Here is a 25,695-nt window from a genome sequence, read left to right as displayed (position 1 = left end):
GGATGTCGATTCAGCCAAATAGCAGTCCTACTGAACAGTTCAGTGCTGGAATGTATCGTTTTCCAGTCCACATACACTGAGCTGCAATGGAAAGGTGGTATCAAAAAACGGGATGGTTAGCTTAGCTTTGGCTAGCGGATATCTACTCTCACTTCCGAAGTCGGTTCACTTCAGAGTTACCCACTTCATAACAGCGGATGTGAGGACATTTTGGATGTAGTTCATACTCGCTCACTAGTATACCCACCAGGTTGGTCAGCAGTTTTCGCGAGAAATGACAAGACCCGACCACCAGTTCTGCCACGAAAGCCATAAGAATGTTCTCGCAAAGCTAAGCGAACCTTCTGTGCAATAACAAAATGAAGAGTCACATGCGATTGCACTAACCAATTAAAGAATATTTTCAAACGGTGACAGTGCACTGTCCTCATTTTGTATTAAAACCGATCTTAGAACAACTGAAACCGTCAGCTTCTGGGTTTGATTCAGGAGTAAACGTTTCTCACCGACAATCACGATATTTCACAATTCAATCGCTGCAATCAGCAATGAGGACCAAAGTACACACAACACGGCTCCAATAATAACAATGCACACATTTGAGAGTAAAGTCCCAGTCGGCGGGCCGGCGGCGGCAGCCGGGAGACACGGCAGACGGCCGACCTCAAATCAACTGAGATCATAAAGCAAATCCAAAGCTCATTACAGCATCAGAGGCCGGTGGGGCCCGGCGCTGTGCCGCCGGACGGTTTGCGCCGGTCACAGACGGCGCACAGCGGCCATGCCCGCCGTATCCTCACACAGGCCAGCACGCGCCTCGCACACATACGCACAGCCTCCGGTCCACGCACACGCGCCGGCCGAGCCCACGGTACAAAAGTACGGCCCGCTCTGAGGTCCGGCGCCCGCTGTACGGTCGACACGGCGCCTCGCCTACAGACCGCCGACAGCGCCATCCGGCGTCAGAGTCCGGCACTGCGACTGCCTTCCACCGCCGGCAGATGTCACTGGCAGCCTGCGGTCGACGGGCGAGTTGTACTTGGAGCGTGACTAGCGGCAGCAGCAGGGGAGAGTCTGGACGGTATGTCGGGCTCACCTCTGAGTGTACTCGGGCAGAGGTCGGACCGTGCCCTCCTGATACACCTGTAGAACCGCCTGGCACACAAACTGGTACTGACTCTGCGGACACAGCGGGGCAGGCGCTGTCAGAACACTGGTACACCGTCAAGGTTCACGTGCAACCATATCAATTACCTGGCTGGACAGGTGTTCACGCTGTATACCTTTGAGTATCTTTTAACTACTTCGGAAAAATTGATTATTCTTTCAAGAAACTGAAACAGCCCCATGGCAGCCGAAAACAGCACCCGGCTTAGTGGGAGAACTACTCATCAGCCGAAACACTCATATCAAAAGCCGCAACCATTTGAATACAACGAATCCATCTCACTAATTATCTACCACGGTAGCCTGTTAGCTGCACACCCACACTCCATATCCCGCTACTCACAGGGGTCTGGATCATCATGGCGCGCTGCCGCCGCATGGTGCGCACCAGCTCCAGCGGGTAGACGGGCTGGTTAGCCTCGATCAGGCACATGGCCGTCTCCATCAGTATGAGCACGCCCGTCCGGCCGATACCGGCCGAACAGTGGACCACGGTCGGCTCGACCAGGCCGGCGCGCGCCGAGCGCACCCGCTGCACGAACTGGACAAAGTCGGCCGGCTGCTCGGGCACGCCGTGGTCCGGCCACGAGACGTACTGCATGTGAGAGATGTGACGCTCCTCGCCCGTCTGTGAGGGAGGGGGGGGGGGGAGTGTCAGAGGTGAGCGGTACACAGCGGATGCGGGGAGGGTTCTGCCGTGAAAGGCGGAGCAACGCATTGGAGAAAAAAGAAATAAGGCGGCTTACGAGCAGAATAAGAAGGAAGACGAACTTTTTAGCAAATTTAAAATAAATGAATGTTTTTTAATCATGCTGTTCAGCAGAAGTCGTTACAACACAAAAATACAGATTGTATGTATGGTATACTTTAAGACACTTTTTTTTACAAACAATTAGCACCAGCCCCCATACACATTCAGCTGATGAACCTCAAACGATACACCTAAGCAGCCTCCCCCAACCACAACAAAAACCCCTGGTCGAGTGAGACCCACCTCCTCGCAGACGAGTGTGATCTCTCGGAAGGCGAAGCTGTCTGTGAGCTGCTGGCTGGCCGTGCTGACGCGCAGGTGGCCGTGGAGGCGACTCTCGCCGGGAGGGGGCCAGTACTGGTGGCATTTGACGCGTCCCTGCTCCACCAGGGTGGTGAGCATCACCACCAGGGGCGACTGCTGCTCCCACACCATCGACCAGAAGTCGTCCGTCGTGTGCTTCAGAGGACCTGCGCGCAGAGGAGGGGTGCGGTTAGCGGTGAGTCCGAGAGAGCGTGTGTTTGTAACGGGAGGGCAGCGGCATAGCTCCCGGCACTGAATACAACAGCGAGAGGAAAAGGCACAATCCGCGATGATAGATACCTATTATGCATGGACAGACAGTGAACTAGACCTTATCGCAAGGAGGGACGAACTTTATTGCACCTGAGTGCCCCCTTACAGTGGTGAATATAGCAACCGAGAGTCCCATGACAGCCCGTACTACAGAGGCGTCGGATGCTCAGAGCCCTCTGGACAATCCTGCGGCAGGACTGTGCAGAGGTCTCGTATCCTACCCCTCCCTCCGCTCCGAGTCACGCACCCTGCGCGGCGATGTAGCGGTTGACGACGCCCGAGCCGGGCACCTCCATGTTGACGTAGTTGGCGTTGATGTAGTCGCCCGACTCGGCCGACGTCAGGAGAACCCGCGTGGCGTCATCTGACGGCGGAGAGAGAGACGTCAGTGAGCGTCAGGGCGGCGTCAGTACCGCCCCCATCAGTGGGCAGCGCACATCGGGCACGGAACTACCACAAACGGGCCGAGCGCCACCCACGGAGTACTAACGCGGTCCTAGAATGGGCTAATGATTCAGAGATAATCGTTCGCAAAAATGCATTGACGTCAATAGAACTATTACAGAGCCTCCCACTTCAAACCGCACACAAAGAGCGCAGAATGGTCATGTAAACGACGCATAACGATCCCGAACCTGGCCTTGCCCCTTTCTTACGATGGATACGTCTTTCCCTTCTACTTTATCTCACGCAAACCCTCCTCATTGTTATTAGACGACTCTCATCCAGATCCACTAGCAGTGTGACATGCCCCTCTCTTCCCCCATTCAGCCGCCGCTCCGAGCTGACCACTCACATGGCGAGATGTCCCGGTAGCGGTTTTTGGCCAGGTTGCCCGGCAGCCGGCAGTCGTCCATGGAGAGACCGGGCGCCCGCCGCGGCAGCTTCTCAAACTCGGACCGCGCCGCGCCGCCCGCCAGCGCTGCAAAAAGAGGGAATACAGGGGTCAGGTAGGGTCCGCTGAGGTCATAGAGGTGTCAATGGAGCTGACTGGGTCAGGTGGGTCGCCACTCGCCACAATGCCAGTATGTGCTATACTTTCAGCGGAACACTACGGATGTGGAATGTGGATTGGGGAACATTATTTTGCTTCGGTGACCTTTTCTCTACGAAATCTTCCCAGTCGTGAACTGTCACAAATGTTTCACAGCTCAGAGTACAGTTTCACCAGTAACATAGCCATAAACGGCAGTCCATTGATGCAGAACCAGTCAGTCAGTCACCCCACATACCAGACTGTTACATAAGCTGCCTCCGCCGCCGCCCTGCTATCAGCCAGCACAGCTCGAGCTTGCCCACACAGTTCTCAAACATTCCCACATCAATGATTCACGGCGCTCCAGCGGCAAACACGGCTGAATGGCGGTAACTTGTCTGAACAGAACTCTGGGCGGCCGCTCGGGGCGACGCCGGCGTCTGAACTGGTCCAGTGACGTCATCATCAGGTGAATGGAGTTCAGGGAAGGACTGATAGGCCACCAAACCGTCATATGACAACGCTCAGGAGTCAGGGACGTGGGTTAGATGGCAATGGCCGGAACGGTAGCTGTTTGTGTTTTAAGTTTTCAGTTCATTCCGCTAGGCAAATGAATGGATGACAAACGCATATTCAATTCTTATGCTTCTTATTTTCAATTCTTATTTCATATTCAATTCTTATGCAACCAGTGACCCATCGTCAATACTGGTGCCTTATTGTTTAATGAGAGATGCGTTCCAAGACAAGACTAGGAAATTAAAGCAGATCGTATTTAAGACAGGGGAAGGAGATCTGTGACGACTGAGACGAAAATAATAAATTGAAAAGAACACCAAACGCGTCATATTTCTAAAAAGATCACGCGCATGAAGTTCCATCGAATGATGTTGTTCGAAGTGTCCTAGAAAAATGCTTGCGTGCTTACAATGGTAAGCGCTGATGTAGCAATACCCAGTACAATACCCTCATAGGGTCGTTCAGGCTATCTCGACAACATCTCTGGGCGGACAAGAGCAGCTGAGCTGACCCTAAGAGCCGAGCGCGGTCCCACGATCCCCACTACACCGCCAACGCAGGTTTCTCTCCACATCTATCTCAGCTGAGAGCGCGCCACTCAGCGGGTCGCGATCCGACCCAAAATAGACCCATGGCCGCCTGAGCGGAGCACTGCGGGCGTCCCTACGCACCGCTCAGTGCTCATACGCCCACTCGGCTGGAGCGCAGTGAGCGCGCGGGCGCCCTCCTCGGTCCCACGGCAGCGGCCGGTGCAGATGGCGCTGTCTCCTCACCAGCCACCCCCGGAGGCTCGGCCCCAGCTGGGCATCAACTGCGCAGCGGGACCGGCTGTTCATAGAAGCACCGTCGCGACCCGTCCTCCCCAGCGACCCCGCCGGGCCCGGAGCTCGCAGCTGCCGGCAGCCAGACAGGCCTTCCTGGCTGGAGGAGCTCCAGCTCCAGCTGCGCAGCTGCTGGGCCGCCTCCCAGACCGCCCTCGCCACCTGTCCGCCCGTTTCCGGCACTGTGCCTCCGCCCTCCCCTCTGACCCGCCGTCGGACCGGCCCCCGCCTTCTGGGGTGGCGTGACGGCGACAGCCAGCCACCGTTTGATGTCTGATCCCCGCCGGTCACGCAGGGGGCAGCGACTCGCCCGCCCACCCGCGGGGCCGCGGGTCACCTCACCAGCACAGCTCCGCGGCTGTCGGGTGCGTGCCGCCGACCCTAAGCGGGCCGCTGATCGCGCCGGCCGGGCCGTGCACGGCGCAGGTCACCGAGCCAATCCATTTGGTGGCGCGTCAGTTGGCGGCGGTGGGCAGTTTCCGACAGGCGTCGACGCTTCCGGCGCGCATCGATCGCCGCGGCGGCGAGCACGGCGCGCGTGCGACGCCGCTGATTGGCGGAGGCCAGGGCGGGCCGGACGGGTTGGCTGACGCGCCCACCGGCCCGGCGGTCCAGCAGCCAGTCATATGGCCGGTACGCATGAATGGACCGAGTGGGGGCGTGTACGGAGTAGTGCCGCGAGCAGACTCTGGCTCACTCATAGCGCTGAATGGGTAGGGTAAATGGATCGTAATGCCGCCGACCCACGCGAACCGTGTTGACGTTTCGTTATTAATTTATCATCATGCAGCGACAAACATTGCGAGGATATTTTCCTCATAAACTTAATCGCTAATCTAAAACTAGTGTAGCCAAACTACTGAATTTACCCAGCATTTGCCATTGCCAAAATCCTTGTCCGATCGCCACGGATACACGTGGTTCGGCGATCACCATACGATCTGTGATCTGTGTGATCTGTGGCGATCTGTACCGCACTGACGGCGCCGCTCACCAGCACCAGTTGGTGGAACGACCTACCCAGGCCGAGCCGACGACAGCCGCCGCCTCCACGGCGAGCTGAACCATTAGGCGCGCCGGAAGCCCGGGATCTCGAGCCCCGATCGGGGCTGGGAAGGGGTACGGTGCAGACGCAACAGCTCCTAGTGGCGGGTCCATGGGATAGGACGGGACGGAAGGGCTGGGGAGGCAAATGGTGGTGAGCGGTCTGAAGGCGAAGTGCTCTAAATGACACAGTTTTAGTTCCAGTATGTAGAGGCCAGTTCTTCATGGAAAAAAATGTGACCTACCTGGTTCAAGACCTGTTCAAAGTACACATCTGTGTCTTTATGTGTGCCAGCCTACCAACTTACCAAAATCGTAAGACCACGCAAAAAAAACCAGCCAATCACATTTAATTTGTCGTAAGGTTGACAACACGTTCAGTCACCCCACAACCCCAAGCAAGGCTGAAATTTAGTCACCACATTTCGTCTCACCTTCAGAGAGCATCAGCATGGACTGTGCCAGCGGGTCGCCATCGGGCAGGCTGAGCGACACATACGGCGTGTCGGGCACATACTGGACCAGAGGCTCCTCGCCGTCCCCGCCGCTACCCTCGTAATTCACTGAAAAACGGCACAGTGTATCGGCGTCAGTTCAGAGCACGCAACGGGAATGGTACGCGTGGAGGGTTTCTCCCTATTAATTCCTGTTCATTATCAACGCAATGGCCAAATACACTTCCAAGAACCGCTACTGGTTCCTTATTAAGAACACATGTGACGTCCGCCTAAGCTCTAGAAAATCAATCCCATGAATTTACAACAGCCAGCTGCGTTAATGAGTCATTCGTTAATATGAGTCAGACGTGAGGATATGCTACAACGACAATCGATTTCAACAGCACGAATCTTACTGATCCCCAAAATCTTACTTCAAGCCCCACGCTAACCCACAGTTGGACCACCCTCCATCCCTCAGCAGCCTTCCCTCCTCCTACTTCATGTCACTCTCCCTCCCTCTCACCGGACCCCTGTCCCTCTGTCTCACGGGCCCCTCTCCCTCCGTCTCACGGAGTCCCCACCCCTGTCTCCCCTCTCACGCACTCACCGCTGGGCCGTACGGTGAGCACCAGCTCACTGTGCCGCTCCCGGGACGAACGGATGAAGCTGACCACCTCATCGTGGCTCAGACCCGATACATCCACGCCATTGATGAGCACCACCTGTCGGACAAAACGGTAACTAACGTCAGACACGCGGCCTACTGTCGGACAAACTTCATACCGATCCTGCTGCATTCGCGGGTACCCAGCGGACGCAGGCTGACTTTTCCCGCGGTCTAGGCCCTGGTCTGCGCCCTCGGGCCACCAACCCAGCCCGTTTAAACATCGCCTACTGCGTCCGGTCAGTAAAGTTCCGCACCGCCGCCCGGGGCCTTTCGCCGCCGGCTCCGGACTCGTCCGTGCACCGATATGTTCTCAGTGCACACCATCGGAAACTTGGCCAAACGAGGCCGGGGCGAGCACCGAGCATCCCCTGTGGCGCCCGGCGTCCGACGGCAGGAAGACTGTTTATCATATATTTGCTGTCACAAAATGGAACCGACGGATAAAACACGACGGAAAACGAACACACAATACTAGCAGTAGCCCCACCGCAAAAGGAACAAACGCCAGTGAGACAAAAGGAATGACAGTGACGTACAGCCACCAGGAAACCTTCGCATACTTCCAATCACGCGAACTTTCAGCGACAGACCATTTCTCAGTCATGCGAGCTTTCCAAAACAAGTCTGTGCCGCTGATACGACACGACTGGGAAACTCTCCAATGGATTGTGTGGTGAGTTGTTCAGCAAACTGCACAGTTGCCTCCGTCGACAGGTACGCAACAGGTGCGGTCGGCGACTGACTGACTGAGCCTCGCCCGATCCCAGTGAAAGCCGCCTCCGCGATCGGCACCGGGCCAACTCCGTCTGAGAAAGGTGGTGGCTGGTCGGTCTACCCATCGGGTCTGGGCAGACCCGATGAACTCTCCGCCACCGCTCTCCATCCCCGGGTACACAGGAGGCACACGCCGGGGTGCACCATCGCCAGTGTCCTTCGGAGGACCAGAGCACGCCCAAGTCGCCTCCCCCGCTCTGTGCGACGTAGCGCGTGCAGCTGCCTAACATAGGCGGTACCGTGCACGACGACATGACCTGCAAGCCGCCCATGGAGCACGCAGCGGGCGCGGGCGGGGGCGGGGGCGGGGGCGGCGAGATGCGGCCACGATAGGCGGCCGGCGCTGCGTCACTGCAGAGAGCCGCGGCGCGGCGCGGAGCGGCACAGATGGGTAGCCGCCGGAGACGGCCCATGACCAGACAGATGGCGAATTTAAATACCGCACCGGGCCGCTACCGGTCAGCATAACGGTGTGACCGTGAACGACGAACCGAGCTAGCGGCGGTACATCGATAGTCGACTGGGCCACTTCACGAACGGATAAAACCTGGGATATCTCAAAGTACATGGGCGTGTTTTGTTGCCACAGCTACCCAGTACACTGTAGCTCAGAGTCACCGAGTCACATACTTCCTAATTCCGTCAAAAACGACCAAACTGATGTGAGCTGATGTAACGGCGTTGCAACCCCACACTGGCCTCTTATCGTCGCCATGACAACGCCCAAACAGAATGCCACGAATTCGCCGGTCGTCCGTTCGACCACTGCCCACGATCCGGCGTCCCAACGCTGCCACTGTGGGGCTCACAACAAAACGCTACCGAGCGACTTCCAGTTCTTATGGCTACCAGACTGACACCACCCTAGTAACAGCTCCGAACCGGCCTCGGCAGAGGAGTGGGCGGCGGCGCGGCGCAACGACCCGCACTGGAAACGCCGGCGCCAGAGCTCGGCCGCCTCCGCCCCCGCCGTCTTGGAGGCCTTTCAGAGCGGCGCCTGCTCGTTACCTCGGTCAAGGGGTGTCGCTGACACCGTGTCGCCGGGGAGCTGCGGTTAGACGGCTCCGAGCGCCACAGCCGGCTGAATAAACACCCCAGCTCGGCTTCAGGATAAATGGTGGCATCGATCCAGCAGACCACTGACGACGGGCCGTGACCCTGCTGCCCGACAAAGGTCGATGACGCTTGGTGCGATGCAACACAGACAAACAGAGACATACCACAGCCGGTATCATCCGGAGGAAGGAGTGATATAGGTAAAACGACAGGCGGTTGGTGTTGATTACAATAACGTAGATAACCGCAAATTCGAGCGGACTGGTTGACAATCTGGTGACGCTTCAGTGGGTTCATGGATAACGCTAATGACCTGAAGCTGTAATATATTAATTTTAGAGCGCGCCGAGCAGCACGCACTCTCTGACCCACAAATCCCTTCGAGCCCGGAGCGTACTTATGAACTCAGATCGTGCCCAATGAACTCTGTAAATACACCCGGGAAAACCTCTGATCCCTGGATGCAAATCCGGCCCAGGGGCACACTCGACGACCCTCCGAGCACTCCGGGAACTCTCCGGGAGCACTCTGGGAACTCTCCGGGAGCCCTCCGCTGACAAGGCTGTTCCATACGCGGCCTGTCATCTGCCGGCAGCTCCGACCAGCTCTCAAAGGCCCGGGCGGGGCGGCAGCTTTGTTCCAGTTTCCGCCGTCGGCAGCCAGTCCGGAAACGGCTCAGATTTAGCACGGCGCCGGCCGGCCGGCCAGGGTCGGAGACGGCGGCAGCGCGCCGGGGGGTCGGCGGTCATTTCCGCAGCCCCGGGCGACAATATGGGTCAGGTGAGGGGTGGCTGGGTCGCGGCCTTGGGTCTACAAAGCTTAGCGGCCGACGACGAAGCCGACAGATAGGGGAGGGGTGAGGAGAGGACAGGAGATGAAAGGAACCGGTGAGAGGAGAAAGGAAATGACCGGAAGACGGGGGTGAAAGAACCAAGTTGACAAGAATGTATAGGAGGGAGACAGGATGAACGGAACAAAACCCCTTATGGTAGCAGCATTAGGTTCCGGAAAAGCTGCGGCGTCAAAAAAGCATGTTACGAAGCCTTGCAAAATCTAATACGACGAGCGGGAACACTAAAAATGAAGCAAATCAAGACTGTCATAATGTACCTAACAACGTTTGCTTTAGACACTTCCCGTCCCAAATTATCCTGATTTTTCATTTATGTTTCTTTGAATCCGGTCCCCACGATGCAATTCGCCGAAGAGACAGTTTGTTTGGAGGTCGACTGCTGCTAGCTGCAGCCGGCCGACGGGGTGCTACAGACTGATGACCTCCAGGTCGACAGCATTCGCTCGCGATACTACGGTGCGGTAACGCGGAGACCTTCACCTCACAACCCCAGACAGCACACCTGCTGTGATACTCTGGTCTCTGACTCATTGCTGCGCCACAGGTGGGCCGTCACTCCCCCTTCTCCCCTCCCCCTACGTACACACTTCCCGTGTCGATCAAACGTCCTGCCGACGAGCTGTATCGGGGACCCTCGGGACCCGTCGACACCGTCAGAGACGCACGGAAATGAGTCACCAAGTATCGAGCCGATATGTTCACGGAAACAGATTTCATAGCTCGGATTATAAACCAAATATAAAGATTTGATTTCCTAGGGCTTTAGTCTCACATACGAATTTCACGTAAATATGAAGTATTCACTCATGAGCTTTGATTGCTAAGTTGTTAGGAAAATTCCAACATCCGCTGAAGCCGCGGGCTAACATAGCACGTGACCTCGGACAGGAAATACTTCAAAGGGAGGGGGTGTCAGCACGTGACCCAGTCTGGGTGTGCACGGGGCATGAACGTGACGCTCACTCACGTGTACCGAGAGCCTTCCGTGAGGAAGAAGCCGACTGCAATCCGGACATTCGCCACAAAGTTCTCCGTGACGGACCGTTTCTCGACGCGGCACAGGACGACTCTGATCGTCACATTCCAGTAAGAACCGGCGTAAACTATTCCGAGCCCGGCGGTACTGTGCTATATGGGCCCGGTCGTCACGTCGCTACACCATTGGTCTTGCTCTGCCTCCTCTCCGCGAGGACACCCCAACAGACATGCTGTCATTAGACCTGCTCGTAGCTGACGTGACGCCTCATTTCAGCACGCTGACCTCTGGACCATGCGAAGGGACACGCCCTTCACTGCCTCCGCTACAATACCTATCTAATGTCATCCCACCAAGCCCATCCCACGTCCTCCCACCGCGCCCATCCCACCCGTCCTCCGCGCTCATCCCACCGCACACCACGGCGTCATCCATCTCCGCGCGCCCCCGGTAGGCGCGGCTCTGGGTTGGGCCATCTGGGGCCCACGGCAGCCGGTTGCGTCCCGCAGAGCACGGCGGAACGTGGGACGGAAGCTGGCAGACACCCATGGCCCGCCCAGCGCCCGCACATAGCACGGGACACAGAGATTGACGCATCTGCAGGGTCATTTAAAGATGAGCTTGCTGTGAGCATTACTGAAAATGATTATGATATCTCCATGACACAGTGAATCAATCCACATTAACTTTACCATTTAATTCAAAGCAGGACCACAACAAAACGGCGGCAACTTATTATCACCAAAACTAGCCTGGAAAGGAATTGCAAGAATATCGCAACCATAACATCCCTTGTGTGGGAGGTACGAAGTCTCACGTCGAATGACACAACCAGCGCCGCGCGAGCGCCATGATGGCCGCAGCAGACGATCATGGCGCGCGGCCGCCGGAAGCAGCGATCCCGCCGCCGCCGTCGCCGACACCAAAATAGAGCCGAGCTGCTGCGGGAACCGGGGAGGCTGGCCGATTCGGAGAGCTGATGGTGTACTACCCAGCGCGGCTCAACCGGCTCACTGAGTCATTGACTCACGTGGCTTATCGACTCACTGACTCACCTAACACCAGATATTGTGTCAATGTATAATGTACTAAAAGCTAACCCCTAAATCGGTATTGTGACTAAATGAGTCATCCCAGCATAGGTCAGGTCAGGTCAGACCATGGACTAAGTTGCCCGTAATCAAAACAATCACCTAAACGACGATGATCTTCAAAGCCCCAGTTGTTCGAGCTTTCCGTTATATAACACTACCCTTGCTAGCAAAGCCCACCCTAACTCAGTAGTTACTTCACCACTGAGCTACCAAACAATGCTTCCCCGCTCTATTTCATGTCGCCGCAGCTGAGCCGCGGCCGGGGTCGGAGGGACTCCGTCGGATCGTGCCCCGGCCCGACACGGGTCGCCGGGTGCCGCCGGCCGCTCGGCCTGACACGTGCCACTGACGCACTGATGATCTGAGCCGGTCCGCTGAGCCGCCATTAGCCGTGGGACCGAGCCGAACCGGGCGACACAGACACGCGTGGATGGATCGCTGTCCGAGACACGAGAATGGATCGCTGTCTCAGTCTCAGACAAGCGCGGACGGACAGCTGTATCATAGCTGATGGACCGGCCGGCCGGCTAAGCGTTCGGTGCGTTTGATCGGACTAATGCGGCCGTCACAGCTACGCCACGCGGATGGTTCGCTGTCCTCACACGCGAGTGGTCCGCTGCCTCAGATACGCCGCGCTGCACGGTCTCTGCCTCTGCCGCCGACATTTATGGACAGAGTTATAGCGCTCGGAGTTTGTCTGAGACTGACAGGGATGGGGGTCGCTGGGCAGGACGCACCAGTACAATGCTGGGGTTATGTAAGCCAGTCCGTAACAACAATGGAGCGGCGATCGCCGGTCGGCAGATGCCAGAACTGGCGACTCTGGAGCGACAGCGGGGCGACCCGTGAAGGTCATGCTGGATTCCACGAGACGGGTATGTGCAATACCGAGCCATGCTCAGCATGCGCCTGCCATCGGGAAGATGTGGGTTGCGAGGCTCCCCCTGTCGAATCAACTTTAGGATGCCAGCGGTGTGAGATGTTGCAGTATCCAAGGCACGGCTGTGACCGGCCGGCCGAGTATAGCTCCGCGTGGGAGGGTCGGACCGGCGGGCAGAATTTTCACCGCGAATGGTACGCTTTGTGCCTGCTAAATGATGAGTTGACGTCGCCAGCGGACCCAGGGCGTACCCAGTACGTTCCAATCACATCAGAGGCCTCACCGACCACCGGTCCGAGTCAACAGATACACAACTGAGCCGCTCCGGTACACTTCGTTCATTGAGCGCAGACAGCAGCAATATGAGACCAATCCTGGAGATATTCCTGCCATCCGGGTTTTCAACAAATAAATTTTGTTGGCTCATACCCTGGCAGACGTTCAATATATCTTCAGATGTTAGTTTTACGGTGAAAGAAATTCTCTCAGACTCACCGGCCAAGCATATGCTTTTCTCACCCCATACTCTCTAATGTCCCCCGGGGCGCCCGTACACTGCCCCAGTTCTCGAGACACAAGACTTCCACCCACCAAGCCGCGGCACCTCCCAGCTTCACCCGAGCCGAACACGCAATCACGGCCTGATGAAATCACGCAACCGACACATCCCACGTCTCAACCAATTCATCAAAATTCCGCCCATACACAGACGAAAAGAAAAACAATAAAAACCTACGCAAAACATTCACCTCATCACGCTATTCATTCTCTAACACACCCACTATCTGCTACCGTCTCCTGCCTCCCCTTCGCAAATCGCCAACATACATCCTTGGCATCTACTACATACTTCTCACAGCCATCCCAGCCTGGGCAGAGGGCACACTACCCCGCGACCGCCTTTCTCACCTGGTCACCCTCGCTGAGGCGCGGCGTGGTGCGGTCGGCCGGAGCGTTCGGAGCCACCTTGGACACGGTGACGGGCGTGCTGCTCTCGGCGCCGCCCTTGACGTTGAAGCCGTAGCGGCCCTGGTCGTCGGGCTTCATGTGGATCACCACCTGACTGCCGCACGGACTCTCGGTGTGGCCGTTACTCTGCGGAGGAAATGGAGCCAGTCAGAGCGGGCTGGGACGCGTGGGAGCGGCCGCCGCCGGCGGACTGCTCTGATGGGCGGCGTTACGACAGTGCGGCAGCCACCCGACCGCGACTGACAGCGACAGGCGATGAACCGGCGATGGACCGAAGGCAGTCGGTGACAGAACAGTGGTCAAGCTTCGAGGACTAATGGATCAGTCATGGAGCAGTGGCAGCCGTATGACATATCAGGGACGAAACAACTACGGACCAGTGACAGACCGATCGAGGAGCACTAACGGAAAGAAGATGCCGATTATGCCACGGATGACTGGCAGGTCACCGGAGTTAGTTGAGGCATGCGGAGTACCATATACATTTACACAGACCGGAGACCTAAACACCCTTATACACATACTGATAGACATATCGCTAGTGAATGAGACACGCAGACATACGGAAGAGTGGTTTGGTGACTCCGTCAGACAGCAAAACGATGTTATAACAAGCCGACCAGAAGACAACGCACTTCCAGCCTCGTCAAAGGCAACATACACGTCAACGATAATGAATGGGACGTGATCCGAAAGTGTAACATTATTGCGTCTTTCTCTGAAAAGAATCAAACGACAGCGAAGACGTCCGCGCCAGTGAGTCGACTAACAAGGCTCCGCGCGATCCTGCGAGATCGTCTGCTCGCACAGGCACGCTCCATCCGTGAACCCTAATGCGATGTTGCAACGCTGCTCGAGCCGCACCAATTTGGAGGCGCGAACAACACGTTACACAACTGTGTTTCTGCGTAAAATTTCCGCACCAGCCCACCATAGTGATGGCCTTTGAAACGCTGAAGCAAGTACCAGAAGACAAGCCTGGTGGTCGTTAGCGCACTACAGTGCAAGATTTTCAGTAGAAACATCACAGCTGGCTAAATTTTCTGCACAGCGGCTGGGATCAGACCATCTAACACTTTTTCGGGAGAGTCGCGAACGGAACGCACTTATTACATCTAATGTTAGCCCACGTCCAATTGGAGTCCGGCGACCGAAGATGGGAACAGCACCTCATACATTGGTTATTAACCCGCACCCGCATAGTAGCACGCTCGGGTAATATCTCCCTGGGCGGGCTAGGCACGGGTCAGCGTAGCGGGCCTCAAAGGTCAAGGCCGTATTGGCTAGGGTCAGGAGCGGGGTCACAGGACGGGCGGGTCTCGGCGTGGGAGCCCATTTATCGCGCAGACAGACGTTCAGCTGGTATTTTCAGCGTGGTGTGGCCGTTATCAGCAGACCACCAAAAGACTTTCAGCAGTCCACCAATAGACTTTACCTCGGCATTAGGCATATCAGGCATCAGGAGAATATTTTACTAGATGACTGATTTCCTAACATATTTCAGATATAGCAAGCAAGCAAGCATATAGAGAGCAAGCGAGTGGCTTTAAGGGATTCAAGGCAAAAAGCCAACCATCCCTGTGACTTCGCTACTATCATCTCAGCCTCTAACATTTGGAGAGGCCGCAACCGTCACTCCTTCCCTCCTCTCTGCGTTCCAGCCGCGTGTCTCGGCAACGAGCCGTGTCCGGCCGACAACCGGCCCCGAAATATTCCCTCGGCTGATCCAGGGATACCGCAGTGGACAGGAGTAAGAAGGGGGTAGGGGTGCGGGGCGGCGCAGTAGCGGGGCCATTGGGTTCAACACGTAACGACAGCCGCACTCACGGCGGCGGTCTGTAGTGTAACGTACTCCAAGTGGAGAGAGCATTGCATAGTGCGGCTCGATCTTCCTGCAACTACCCAATGCAGGGTGAGATAGTCCGACACTGCTCTGCGAGAAATACATTTAGTTTCAGTGGCGCCAAGAAACGTTGGTATAACACTGAAAAGTCGATTTTAAAGAGTAGAAATGCCAAACCTTTCGTCAGTTGGGGAAAGCGACGTTTTGAAACGACACCACGACCTACGATCACCAGCCTGGTTCTTGTACCCGCCACTGGTCCTCCCTTCCACATGCACCCATACACACCCCAGCCAGGGCAACACCCAAGCTTTCGCAAGCCTGCTCCAGTAAAAACACACCGGCGGCGGCGGAGCTCGGTGAAAGGCGACCGTCCGGACGGCGGGCGGTCACACGGCGCTCGACACCGCCCCCGCCCCCGCCCGCCGGCGGCCGCACCGTCCCCGGCAGCGCGACGGGGCGACGACCGTGCGTCGCGAAAGCCGAGCGATAGCAGCGGCCGCCTCCGTCGCCGCCGGGGCGACACCTGGGCCTCGGGTCGGCTTCCGGGTCACCGAGTGACACGGCGGGGCCGGGGAGGGTAGTGCGCGTCGGTGAATAAGTGACAGCGGCAAGGCCATAGCTGGCAACTGCCAACTGTCGACAGTGTCATGGAACGGGCGCCGAGTTGGAAACACCACCCTGCCATTTGACATGAATCGCCCGCCGAATATCAGAATGGACAGTTGACCTCACAGCCCTAATGCAACCAGACAGTCGGCCGGTCGCCGAACAGATGTCCCCCTGACGACAATATGCAGCGCTGGAGTCGGCGCCCCCGGCTGCCGGTTGCCGTGTGAAGCCAGCTTTACATTATATACTCCTATATAGAGCACCACCCACGCAAAAACGACTGTCGCCGCGAATCCGCCCGCCTGAAATAATGGCAGTGACGACGAGGGAACGTCTTTGCGTCCCACACACATTGCGTAAACCCGGCGCCAGCTCCCGCATATGATGAGGCAACAGACACACACAGTCGACTATGACATCAGTGCAGTGTTGGCGCCCGGGGCCGCCGCCGTTCCCCAAATCAGCGCTGATGAGCCGCCCGCCAGGGATACCGGCTGATGGGTTTTAAATGGGCGTCAGCGGTGGAAACTATCGACTGACTGAGCCTTAGGACATCACACACGACTGTCTACGTTCTGAAAGACAAGTCACATGAGCCGAGAGGCGAGACAGCACAATCATCTGCTCCGCTCAACCCAAGGCGAACTTCCGTAAAAACGGCTAGCAAATTCGACACGAGCCATATCGAGACTGCCGCATACCCACTCCAGCCCTGTCGCCTCGTTCGCCTTTAATTTTTCCTGAAAGCTCCCCTGCATTCTGCGGCGTACACGGCGGAAAGTCGACGCCACCCGGCCGAGACAGGCGAGGGGCCCGAACAGAACCGGTTTGGTCTCCGACCGACCGAGGGGTGGCCGAGCTGCGGCAGCCGCGGCCAACCACCCAGGGAGAGCGGGGCAGCGAGGAGCCCCTCCGCCTCATGGCAGGGACGGTGAAGGGCTGTACGGAGGGGCAGCTGTCTACAAAACGTGACGAAGAGAGGAGCGGGGCGGACACTGACGACGGAACAGGGGAGGAGGTAACGGGGTGTGACAGAAGAGGAAGGGACAACACATGACGAGACTGCCTGCATTTAGCGGTGAACAAAACATGGGACAATATAAAGTAGACGAATATTTCCCGCTCATTTGTGTGAGCACTGTGCGACAGGATAGTAAAAATAATGCTTAGAGCACCGCTAAAATATGAGATTATTTTTCAAACTATTTTTCAATTTTAGGTCACATCCAACATCAATATCAGTACCCAAAGGTAGCTTCGAAAATATTAATTTGTCCAGCCATCCAGTTTCCACATTGATAAGGCAAGAGACCGGCACAAAAAAAAAACAAACAGCGCATTCACACACACATCCAAAGCCAACAGTACAAAATACGGACCCAGCAACACCACAACTCAACCTCGATGTCAACACAAAACCCTCAGAATATCTCCTTCTATACCAGGACCACGATTACAACCAAGACCCCAAACCACAACCACAACCACGACCACGAGCAAGACCAACACCACAACCCCGACATCACGTCCCGCTCCCCGTGTCACGTACGCAGTCGAGCACGCGGATCCGCAGCCGGTTCTGATGCCTCCGGAGCCCCATCGGAGCGAGCTGGGTGTACGCGGGGGTCACGTCGGAACACAACTGGCCCGCGCCGCCGCCGACGGAGGGCCGACAGGCCGAGCGGGCGGGCGCAACACCGTCGGCGCAGACGGCAACGCCACGGTCACGGCCGCCGCGCCGACGCGCCGACGACGGCAGCGACGGGTGACGGGTGATGGGTGACGGGGGACGGTGACGGGTGACGGGTGCGGGGTGACGAGTGACGGCGATGGGTGACGGTGACGGGTGATGGGTGACGGTGACGGGTGACGGGAGACGGGCACACGGCAGGTGTTGGCACACTCTGACAGGCCTGGTTCACCCCGTTTACGAGGCTAGAGGTCACCTGTTTTCGACTAAAGAGTCCATTGGTACAAGTATTCACCTTTTCTGTCTATGAGTATCTACATTTGTAGCGACATGTGCCTGAGAAGGGTAACAGCCGTCGACCACCGCTCTGACGTCAGTTCCGGTTGGTGTCGGGGCGACGGGTCGCGGCCGACCTGTGGCCCGCCCCCCCCCCCCCCCCCTAGCGACCGGTCAACAGACACATCGACACACACACGCGGAGGCGCCGTGCCGTGCAGCCGCCGGAAATGGCCCGCACCTATTCTGGGAGCGCCGCACGCTGCTTGAACCGCGGCCCACGGCACAACAAAACCAAAACAAAGCGGGGCATTTAGCTTTTCATGGACTTTGTTCGATAGATCGACAGGACTATTGATGATGGTTTGTATTTGGGGGCGCCGTAACGATTAATGTATATGGGTCAAACGTTCGAACTCCAGTGTGATGGTTCGGAGAACGACAGTCATAACGATGGCTGTCGTTCGACCATAATTGATGGCAAGTTCCGGTGAATACCTGAGTTAATCTATTTTCGAACGCTTACATAATATGTAAACGCAATATGGATTCAGTTTCAAACGCTGAATAATGACCTGATTATGCAACAGCATCGCCAGGAAATCATACAGTGGTTGGAGCCGGAGGGACGCTTTGTGTAAACCACAAACCATTGAAACGGTTCAACTGCTTTCCAATTATATCACTCTCTTCAATACGCAACTCAGATCCGTTACTGCAATACCTCGCACATTTTTTGACGTCATGCCAGCGAAGATAGGCGCCTGTAGGCGGCTGTATTGAGGCCAAGCCGGAATCTCGCGGTGGTGTCGATAAGTTATTGAGCCCGAGATCGTGTCGCCATCGAGTGGGTAGCAACAGCGGCGGCCGATAAACAGAGCAGAACCTCTGGAGCGCCACCTCCGACCCATTTGGAGACAGGAGGAACGGTGTCTGGCCGGGCCGGCCGATGAATACGTTAGTCAACAGAGCCACTCGGCGGCGGCTTCAGGTCGCGGCCGGTCGATGCCTCCATTACCGTCCATTCAGTCGAGCCGCCTGTCGGCACCGACGTCATCGATGACTCAGACGCTCCGTCGAATCGGCTCGCTCTGATGACCCCCGGTTGTGAAACCTGCCCTCTCCCCGCTCCTTCTAGGCGCACCGTCGACATCTCGGCGCCACGGAGCGCGCGGGAGCGAGATTCCACGGCGGCGGAATTCCACGAGCGGTCTGCGGTGAGCCAGGCTGGCCGGCCTCCTCCGGGCCCCTCCGCAGCCGCCGTGACGCCAGGTGCTGATACAGACGGGCCAGGCCGGGCCGGGCTGGGCCGACACTCAGGCACACACACAGGGCCAGATATGACGCGGCTCAGACGTGACGTGGCGCGGTTTTGACGTGAACAGGCGTGGTTTTGACGTGAGTCAGGGGCTGACCTAAGTGACACCGCCGGAGGGAAGATGACCTGCCCATTCGGGACACCCAAAAGACAAGCGACCACCGAAAGAGAGCCAGGCGGGAGAACCGTCAAATCATCTCCATATTGCGACTCGAATCGACCGAATCCTGTAAAGAACGGAGCGGCGACAAAAAATACTGAGCTGGATGGAAATGATGTGGTGTCTATTGCTCTGGCAATTACTACGTGTTTATGTGGGCGTCGGTATCAAGAAAGTATCGAGCTCACACCCTAATGAAGGATCTAGGATGACCACCACCTTCGCCAATTACTAATAAACTAGCTAGATCGAAGCTTTGATTTTTTGTCCAAGGCATGAAGCTCGACACCCATACCCATAAAATCGAGCTCCACCGTCTAATTTCATACGCCCTCTGCCAATCTATGAATAAATGTCAATTGCAGCAGTGGGCGATATTTGTAATCACATCCGTTTCGCTACTATTAGCACTAATGGTAGTACAGCCGTGCAAGTACAAATAGGTCCATTCTCTCCAGACGCTTTGATTAGAGAAAAAGCAGCGGAAACAAACTAACCTCATTGACCACTGCACAATTGCCTTTTGTGGTTTCCGGAATCCGACCTGAACTTTGAGCCATCGCGGCGACATTTGACCGCCGCGTGGGAGCCCCGGGCCGCTTCAAGTTCACTCTCGCACATAGCCTGAGGGCTGGACGGCCAGCGCCGCGCCGGTCTGAGCAAATACCAGGCGAGTTGAAGAGCTCGCCGCTCCTCCCCTGCCCTGGGGGCCAGCTCCCCAGAGGACTGCACCTGGTCCCGTTTCCGTTTCCGGATCACGCCTCCCCAAATCTCCCCTCCACGCGCTCGCCGGGAGGCACGCTGTGCTGATTTTGCGCCTTACAATGAATTAGCCATGACAGGAACAACTTCCTGAGGGAGGGTGGGAGGCTGGAGAGCTTCAATTGGCATGAAGCAGCAGCGGAGGGTGGCAGAACATCGCATCCTGCTGGAGACGTGGGCCATGACGGATGATCTGTCCACAGCTATGACGCGAGTCGCGAGACACGAACAAGTGGAGAAGCGGAGGCACTAATCTACCCCGGCAGTTCACCTTTGCACGATCACCGCCACGGCTCCCTCTGCAGTCCAGAGCAGAGCAAATATCAGTCCGGGGCCCGAGACTGACCCGACTAATCCTCCAGACATCCCTCAGGACTGCCCGGTCGGTAGCGCTGCTAATGCACGATAGATGAATGGAAGTAGATGACAGATGACGACGTGCGGTCCAGGGCCGGCCCGCAGAAATAACTCAGCGACCGATCAGGGATTATTTCTGCCGTGACAAGCCAATGACCCAGCTATAAACAGCTGCCGCCAGCAGCAGAGCTTCAGTGACAGTGCTGTCCAGCACTGGAAGACTCCTATAAACTCTCCCTTTGATCTGGCTGCAAGAAAAACGCCGGCAGATAACAAACATCCACAGTAAAACAGCGCCCGGTGTCCGAAAACGGCACGGTGTGTGTCCCAAAACATCCAGACAATTGCAAACAAACACGCACCAGCGGCTGAGCGAATAAATAAACCGGACACGCAGAGAAGCAGCCACCGTACCTGGAGAGCTGGAGATCCCTCGCTTCAACCTCAGCCTCTGGTGAACTCATTCACTGCCACAACCTGTCTCTGTCACTCCCAAACTCGGCGCTCTAGACTGTTCACTACCCGTCGCGGCAGCTACTGGCGCAACTCTGTCGGCCGCACCGCGCCACCTCCCGGCCGGCGCTCACCGTCAGCGGGTACCGCTGACCTCACTGCCATCTAGCGGCAGAAAGGTGAGGTGCTGGCTAACAGCAGGCTGTCAACTCGTCCCAAGCGACAAAACTCCCAAGTCGCCATTAGGAGATGGAAGGAGCTGAGCCATCACCTAAGCCGAAAAGCAATGCAAAATCGCGCTAAACTAAATGACCCGCATTAAAGCAGCACTTAAGGCCACGGCAAGAGCGGCCTCAGCGCTCTCACCGAGAAAGCCAGCCTATAACACTGCAGAACATCAGCCTGTCCTGAGGCATAACCAGCTGGGAGATTCAGCCAGAAAGTTTCGGCCGGTTCACCAAATCGCTGTCTCTGCGACAGTCACGTTGTTTACCACTCTCCTATCGGCGGAGGCTGGTTCGGCCCGCCGGCACATGTCTGGCACCTCAGACGAGTGCTTGTAGCCCACCGTTACCGTTATACATCATGTCGCGGCCCGCGGGTCCGCAGGGGACGGTCACGGAATGGCTGCACCCCTCCTCTCCTTACAGACTGCAGAACGGGGTGAGTCCGGGCGGCAACAGGGAAGGCGGGTGGGACGGGCTGCAGGCCAGCATGATACCGTGTGATACAGCCGACGCGGGTAGGAGCGGTCCGCAGGTCAGTGGCATATTGGTAGGAGCGGCGGGGTTTCAACATAGGTGTGGTTTGGTGCTGAGTGAACAGCGCACAGTGCATTAGAGTATCGGAATTCGAGTGTCCTGGAACTATAGCCAAGCACCCAAATCGGGCTTTCTCTGAGCTACAGAACATTAGGCTTCCAGAGCTGAGCGCCAGCATCCGGCCCAATGTGACTGAAGCTGAACAACAGCGTCGGATATATGCCACATAAATGCGAGTGAGTTTATGTGGCGGATACAGCGGACTGTGGCACTATGCCAGCCGTCATGCTAGACGGGCATGACGACGACAAAAACAATTGAGACGGTATTAGTGGATAAAAGACGTTAGATAAAGAACCGGTCACGAAAATAGTTCAGTGAATGTTGGCACTACCCACGACAATGCTGTAAAAACGTTGGTATATCCAAAGCCATTCATAAGCGAAGCATCACGCCAGTCCATTGTTGATTGCAAAAATAACCAAACAGCCCCATCTCAGTGGCCAGTCACCACGGTACCAGCCTGTCAGATAGGTGCTTTGATACAGACCAGCGGTCCATTTTGGAACAGCACCGTCCGTGCAGACCTCCATTGTGTCCATCTCCACTAGCGCGACGATGAAAGGCATCCGCAGCACCCAGTCTCAGTACTCTCGGCACATCCATCGCGCTCGTTACATTCAGCACAAACGGGACAGCAGACTCGCCCAAACTGAATCGTGACTGTCCGTGAGATTGCCGTGAGCATCCGAGCGAGCTACCAACGACCCACGATCTTCAATGACCAAGCCGAAAAGACGGCCGTGGGACAGCCGTGAACAGCCCGTGAGTTTGTTGGTTACTAGCCGTTAGAGTCCCGGTTACCGAATGGTAGCCTGCCGTGAGTGTGAGTGTGTTGATGACCTGGTGTGCACTGGCGGGTGCCGAAACTAAGCGGGCGCTGCGAAGGGGTCAGCCAGGTGTCCATCGATGGGTGAGTGGGTACAGTCGAGCAGCGACCGAGCAGGCTGTGTATCCAGAGCGGGTGCCGCGCAAGCTACGAATTCTGAGCGGACCTGCCGAAAGGGTGTCCAGCGGATGCCTAGCGGGGCCGATTGACTGCCGAGCGGGCGCCGAGCTATGACCGAGTCGGTGACTAGCGCCGCCCGTCAGCTGTGACGGCCGCACTCCCGTGGGAGCGCTGCGACACCGCAGACGCTTCATTCACAGCGCCACGGACCGGTAATAGCGCGGCCGACGACCGTCACTGCCCCCGGACATGGGTACCGCGGCCGGCCGGTCGACCGTCGGACATGGGTACCGCGGCCGGCCGGTCGACCGTCGGACACGGGCATAGCGCGCGGCGGCCGGTCGACGACCGTCGGACATGGACATAGCGCACCGCGAGCGGCCGGCCGGCAGTCGGCGGTGGACCCAGTAGGCACACGTCGGTCGAAAGAGGCAAGTGCATGGATCAGCGAATAACCCAAGTGGTGCAGATCAGACACCAGCGCAAATTAGCAATGTTCACTAACGGACTTATCCGGAGGGTGACAACAGATCAACTACCAAATTGCTTCATTTCTTTCCATAGAACGAAAATCCGCTCGTCTTCAAGATCATTGCCACAAGCGAACGAACTCCTTTATGTGACAATGCCATTAACGCAGAAGGTTGCCCCTGATTACTCACAACACATCTGACTGCCCCGAAGTGAGCAACATTGCCAGGCATCAAGACTATGCCCTTGTGCAGCCTTCATTCAAAACCCAGCCAGCCTGGCCAGCGGAGAGACCGGTCAGGGCCAGTGGCGCACGGCCTGTCATGAACGCATTCTCCCAGAAAACACACCGCACGCCAGCAAAACAATCTCCCACCCACCGGTCACAGTCTCCCAGAGACTGGGTCACAGTCCGAGCAGTCTCCCAGGACTGGGTCACACAGTCCCAGCGCACGCTGGGAGCCGCAGTCGGTAGGCCGTGACGTTCGGCCAGAATTAGTAACGCCCGGCCCGAGTCTGACAATGTTGGAGGGTTCCACGTACCGCCCCTGCGGCACTTCCAATGAGACCGTTCCAGCGAACTCCGTTTTGTGATTAGCATCAAGTCGAATGAAGACTGCCTGAAGGGGAATATAGAGTTGACTTTGATACCGTGCTTCGACCGAGTCCGCAACGCCCACCAAATCATTGCTAAAAGATTGGAGAAGTCCCAAATTCGCCGGAATTGTTACAGATCGCACAGTTGATCACGTGACGACGCCGTGAAGCGCAGCACGTTAGAGCATTACGTCACGTGGCCAGTGCCGTGGACTGGCATTAAGAATACATTACCAAAATACATATTGCCACCGGTCTCATCCAGCCCGACAAGTGGTATTGACAGGGCAGCTGCGACCGTAGGAGTTATATATTTTTTTAAATGTCAGCAGCCAGCCGGCGTCCAGAAAGCGGTGGTCCCCCCACTTTGCAGGCTGCAATAGGACTCCGTTTGCATTAGGCTTATAGCCGACGAGGCGGAACATCTCTCTTTGCGATGAATGCTCAGTAATTAATTTCATAGTCCAATTCGAAGAATCGTGTCAGCGCGGCAGCCATGTTCAAAGTGAGACATTAAAGAGCTCAAATTTAACAGAATATAATAAATGAGAAAGACGCATGCAACTAAGCCGTCTAGCTAAAATAAGATACAAAACCAATAGAGGTGAGTCGTGTCGTTAACACCTTTGCAATTAATAATGTTTTCAGCCAATCAGCTGGACGCTTTTACTGACATATAGCACCTGTCTGCGTGAGGTAGGTATGCTCGTATGCCCATGCATTAAATATCTCGGATATTCACTTCAGAGTTCAAATGAATACCAGCGTCTACTTCATTAAAGCGTGACGTCTGATAGGTGTGAGTCACTCAACACTCTGGGATGGGCCACTAAAGCAGCCGGCGAACCACTAAACCAGCCGACACGACCACATGAAACTCGATGGACGAGTCGGGCGGCGTCCGTCCGCCGGAAGTCGCCGTTTCCGGTGTATCGGCTCGGAGTGCACGCAGCCGGCCCGGAGCCCCCTGCCGAGCCATCCGGGCCCCCCTGCCCCCTCCCGGTCCGTATCCCTCCCAGGCACAGCGCCACACCCCTCTCTATTGTCAGCACCGGTCAGCGCTATTACGGGCCGTCAATAGCCCGCCATCTGTCCCCAATGGATGTCGCCACCCACACGACGGTCGGGGCCAGTTCCGAATACGTGGGGAAGTCCTGGCGTGGGGACGGCACATCCGCGCTGATGAACAGAGACTGATGAGACTGCACTGGCCTCAATGGTGCTTCATGGAACAAGAAGACCCGGAATGTGTCCAGATCGAGGGGGTTTCGGAGATACCCGGAAGCATTAGGATGTTCTCCCACATGGAGAGGAACGGCAATGTCAATTAACAGGGGAAACGAGAAATAATGGTATACATTTCAATTCTCCAATAATCTGCCCGGGGAACAACCAGCTGACTCAGAAAGCCACCATCACCAGTGACTGCGCTTGGAAAGCCGGTTTACTTGAGATTTGAAAGCAAATGTACTGAGACACACAATGAATTGAATCGGCTGAACAGACATTGCTAGGAATTGGCGATCAGATTCAGTCTCCGATTTACCACATACGCTGCTGATGCATATTTAGTTTTCAGCAAAAAAAGGCTGAGCTTAGCGTTTAAGTAAGCATGCTTTTTCGCCTACCACCGATAAACGTCAATGAACCATACCACACTCGTAGTTACCAAAGTCGCCGGTAGGGCACCCCAAGACGCGAACGAGGGGCAGGTCATGTTTGGTATCATTCACCAGTGAAAATTTAGCTATGTTCAAATCTACTTGATCTTTGTGATTATTATATATAGGTTCTCGCATAGCAATCCAATACGGGAACACAAA

The 25,695-nt window shown here is 56.4% G+C and overlaps 1 protein-coding gene across 5 annotated transcripts in view; it reads right to left on the bottom strand.

Moving 5' to 3' along the window:
* Nucleotides 1-400: 400 nt before the first annotated feature.
* LOC122386683 (tyrosine-protein phosphatase non-receptor type 4-like) overlaps nt 401-25,695 on the bottom strand; it is an 82,623-nt gene continuing 57,328 nt past the window's right edge. For all 5 annotated transcript variants that reach the window (XM_043376114.1, XM_043376113.1, XM_043376117.1 and 2 more), the window contains exons 12-19: nt 13,504-13,689; nt 6,902-7,016; nt 6,289-6,417; nt 3,291-3,416; nt 2,742-2,858; nt 2,162-2,388; nt 1,511-1,795; nt 401-1,179 (exon numbers count right to left, since the gene is read on the bottom strand). In XM_043376114.1, coding sequence (XP_043232049.1) covers nt 1,093-1,179; nt 1,511-1,795; nt 2,162-2,388; nt 2,742-2,858; nt 3,291-3,416; nt 6,289-6,417; nt 6,902-7,016; nt 13,504-13,689 — 1,272 coding nt within the window. In that variant the 3' untranslated portion in view covers nt 401-1,092. The remainder of the gene's footprint in view (nt 1,180-1,510; nt 1,796-2,161; nt 2,389-2,741; nt 2,859-3,290; nt 3,417-6,288; nt 6,418-6,901; nt 7,017-13,503; nt 13,690-25,695) is intronic.

Source organism: Amphibalanus amphitrite, unplaced genomic scaffold (genome assembly GCF_019059575.1).
Source record: "Amphibalanus amphitrite isolate SeventyFive unplaced genomic scaffold, NRLGWU_Aamphi_draft 000259F_arrow, whole genome shotgun sequence".
Taxonomy (NCBI): domain Eukaryota; kingdom Metazoa; phylum Arthropoda; class Thecostraca; order Balanomorpha; family Balanidae; genus Amphibalanus; species Amphibalanus amphitrite.
The sequence above is the reverse complement of the archived record's forward strand: the minus strand, read 5'-3'. Positions and strand labels throughout refer to the sequence as shown.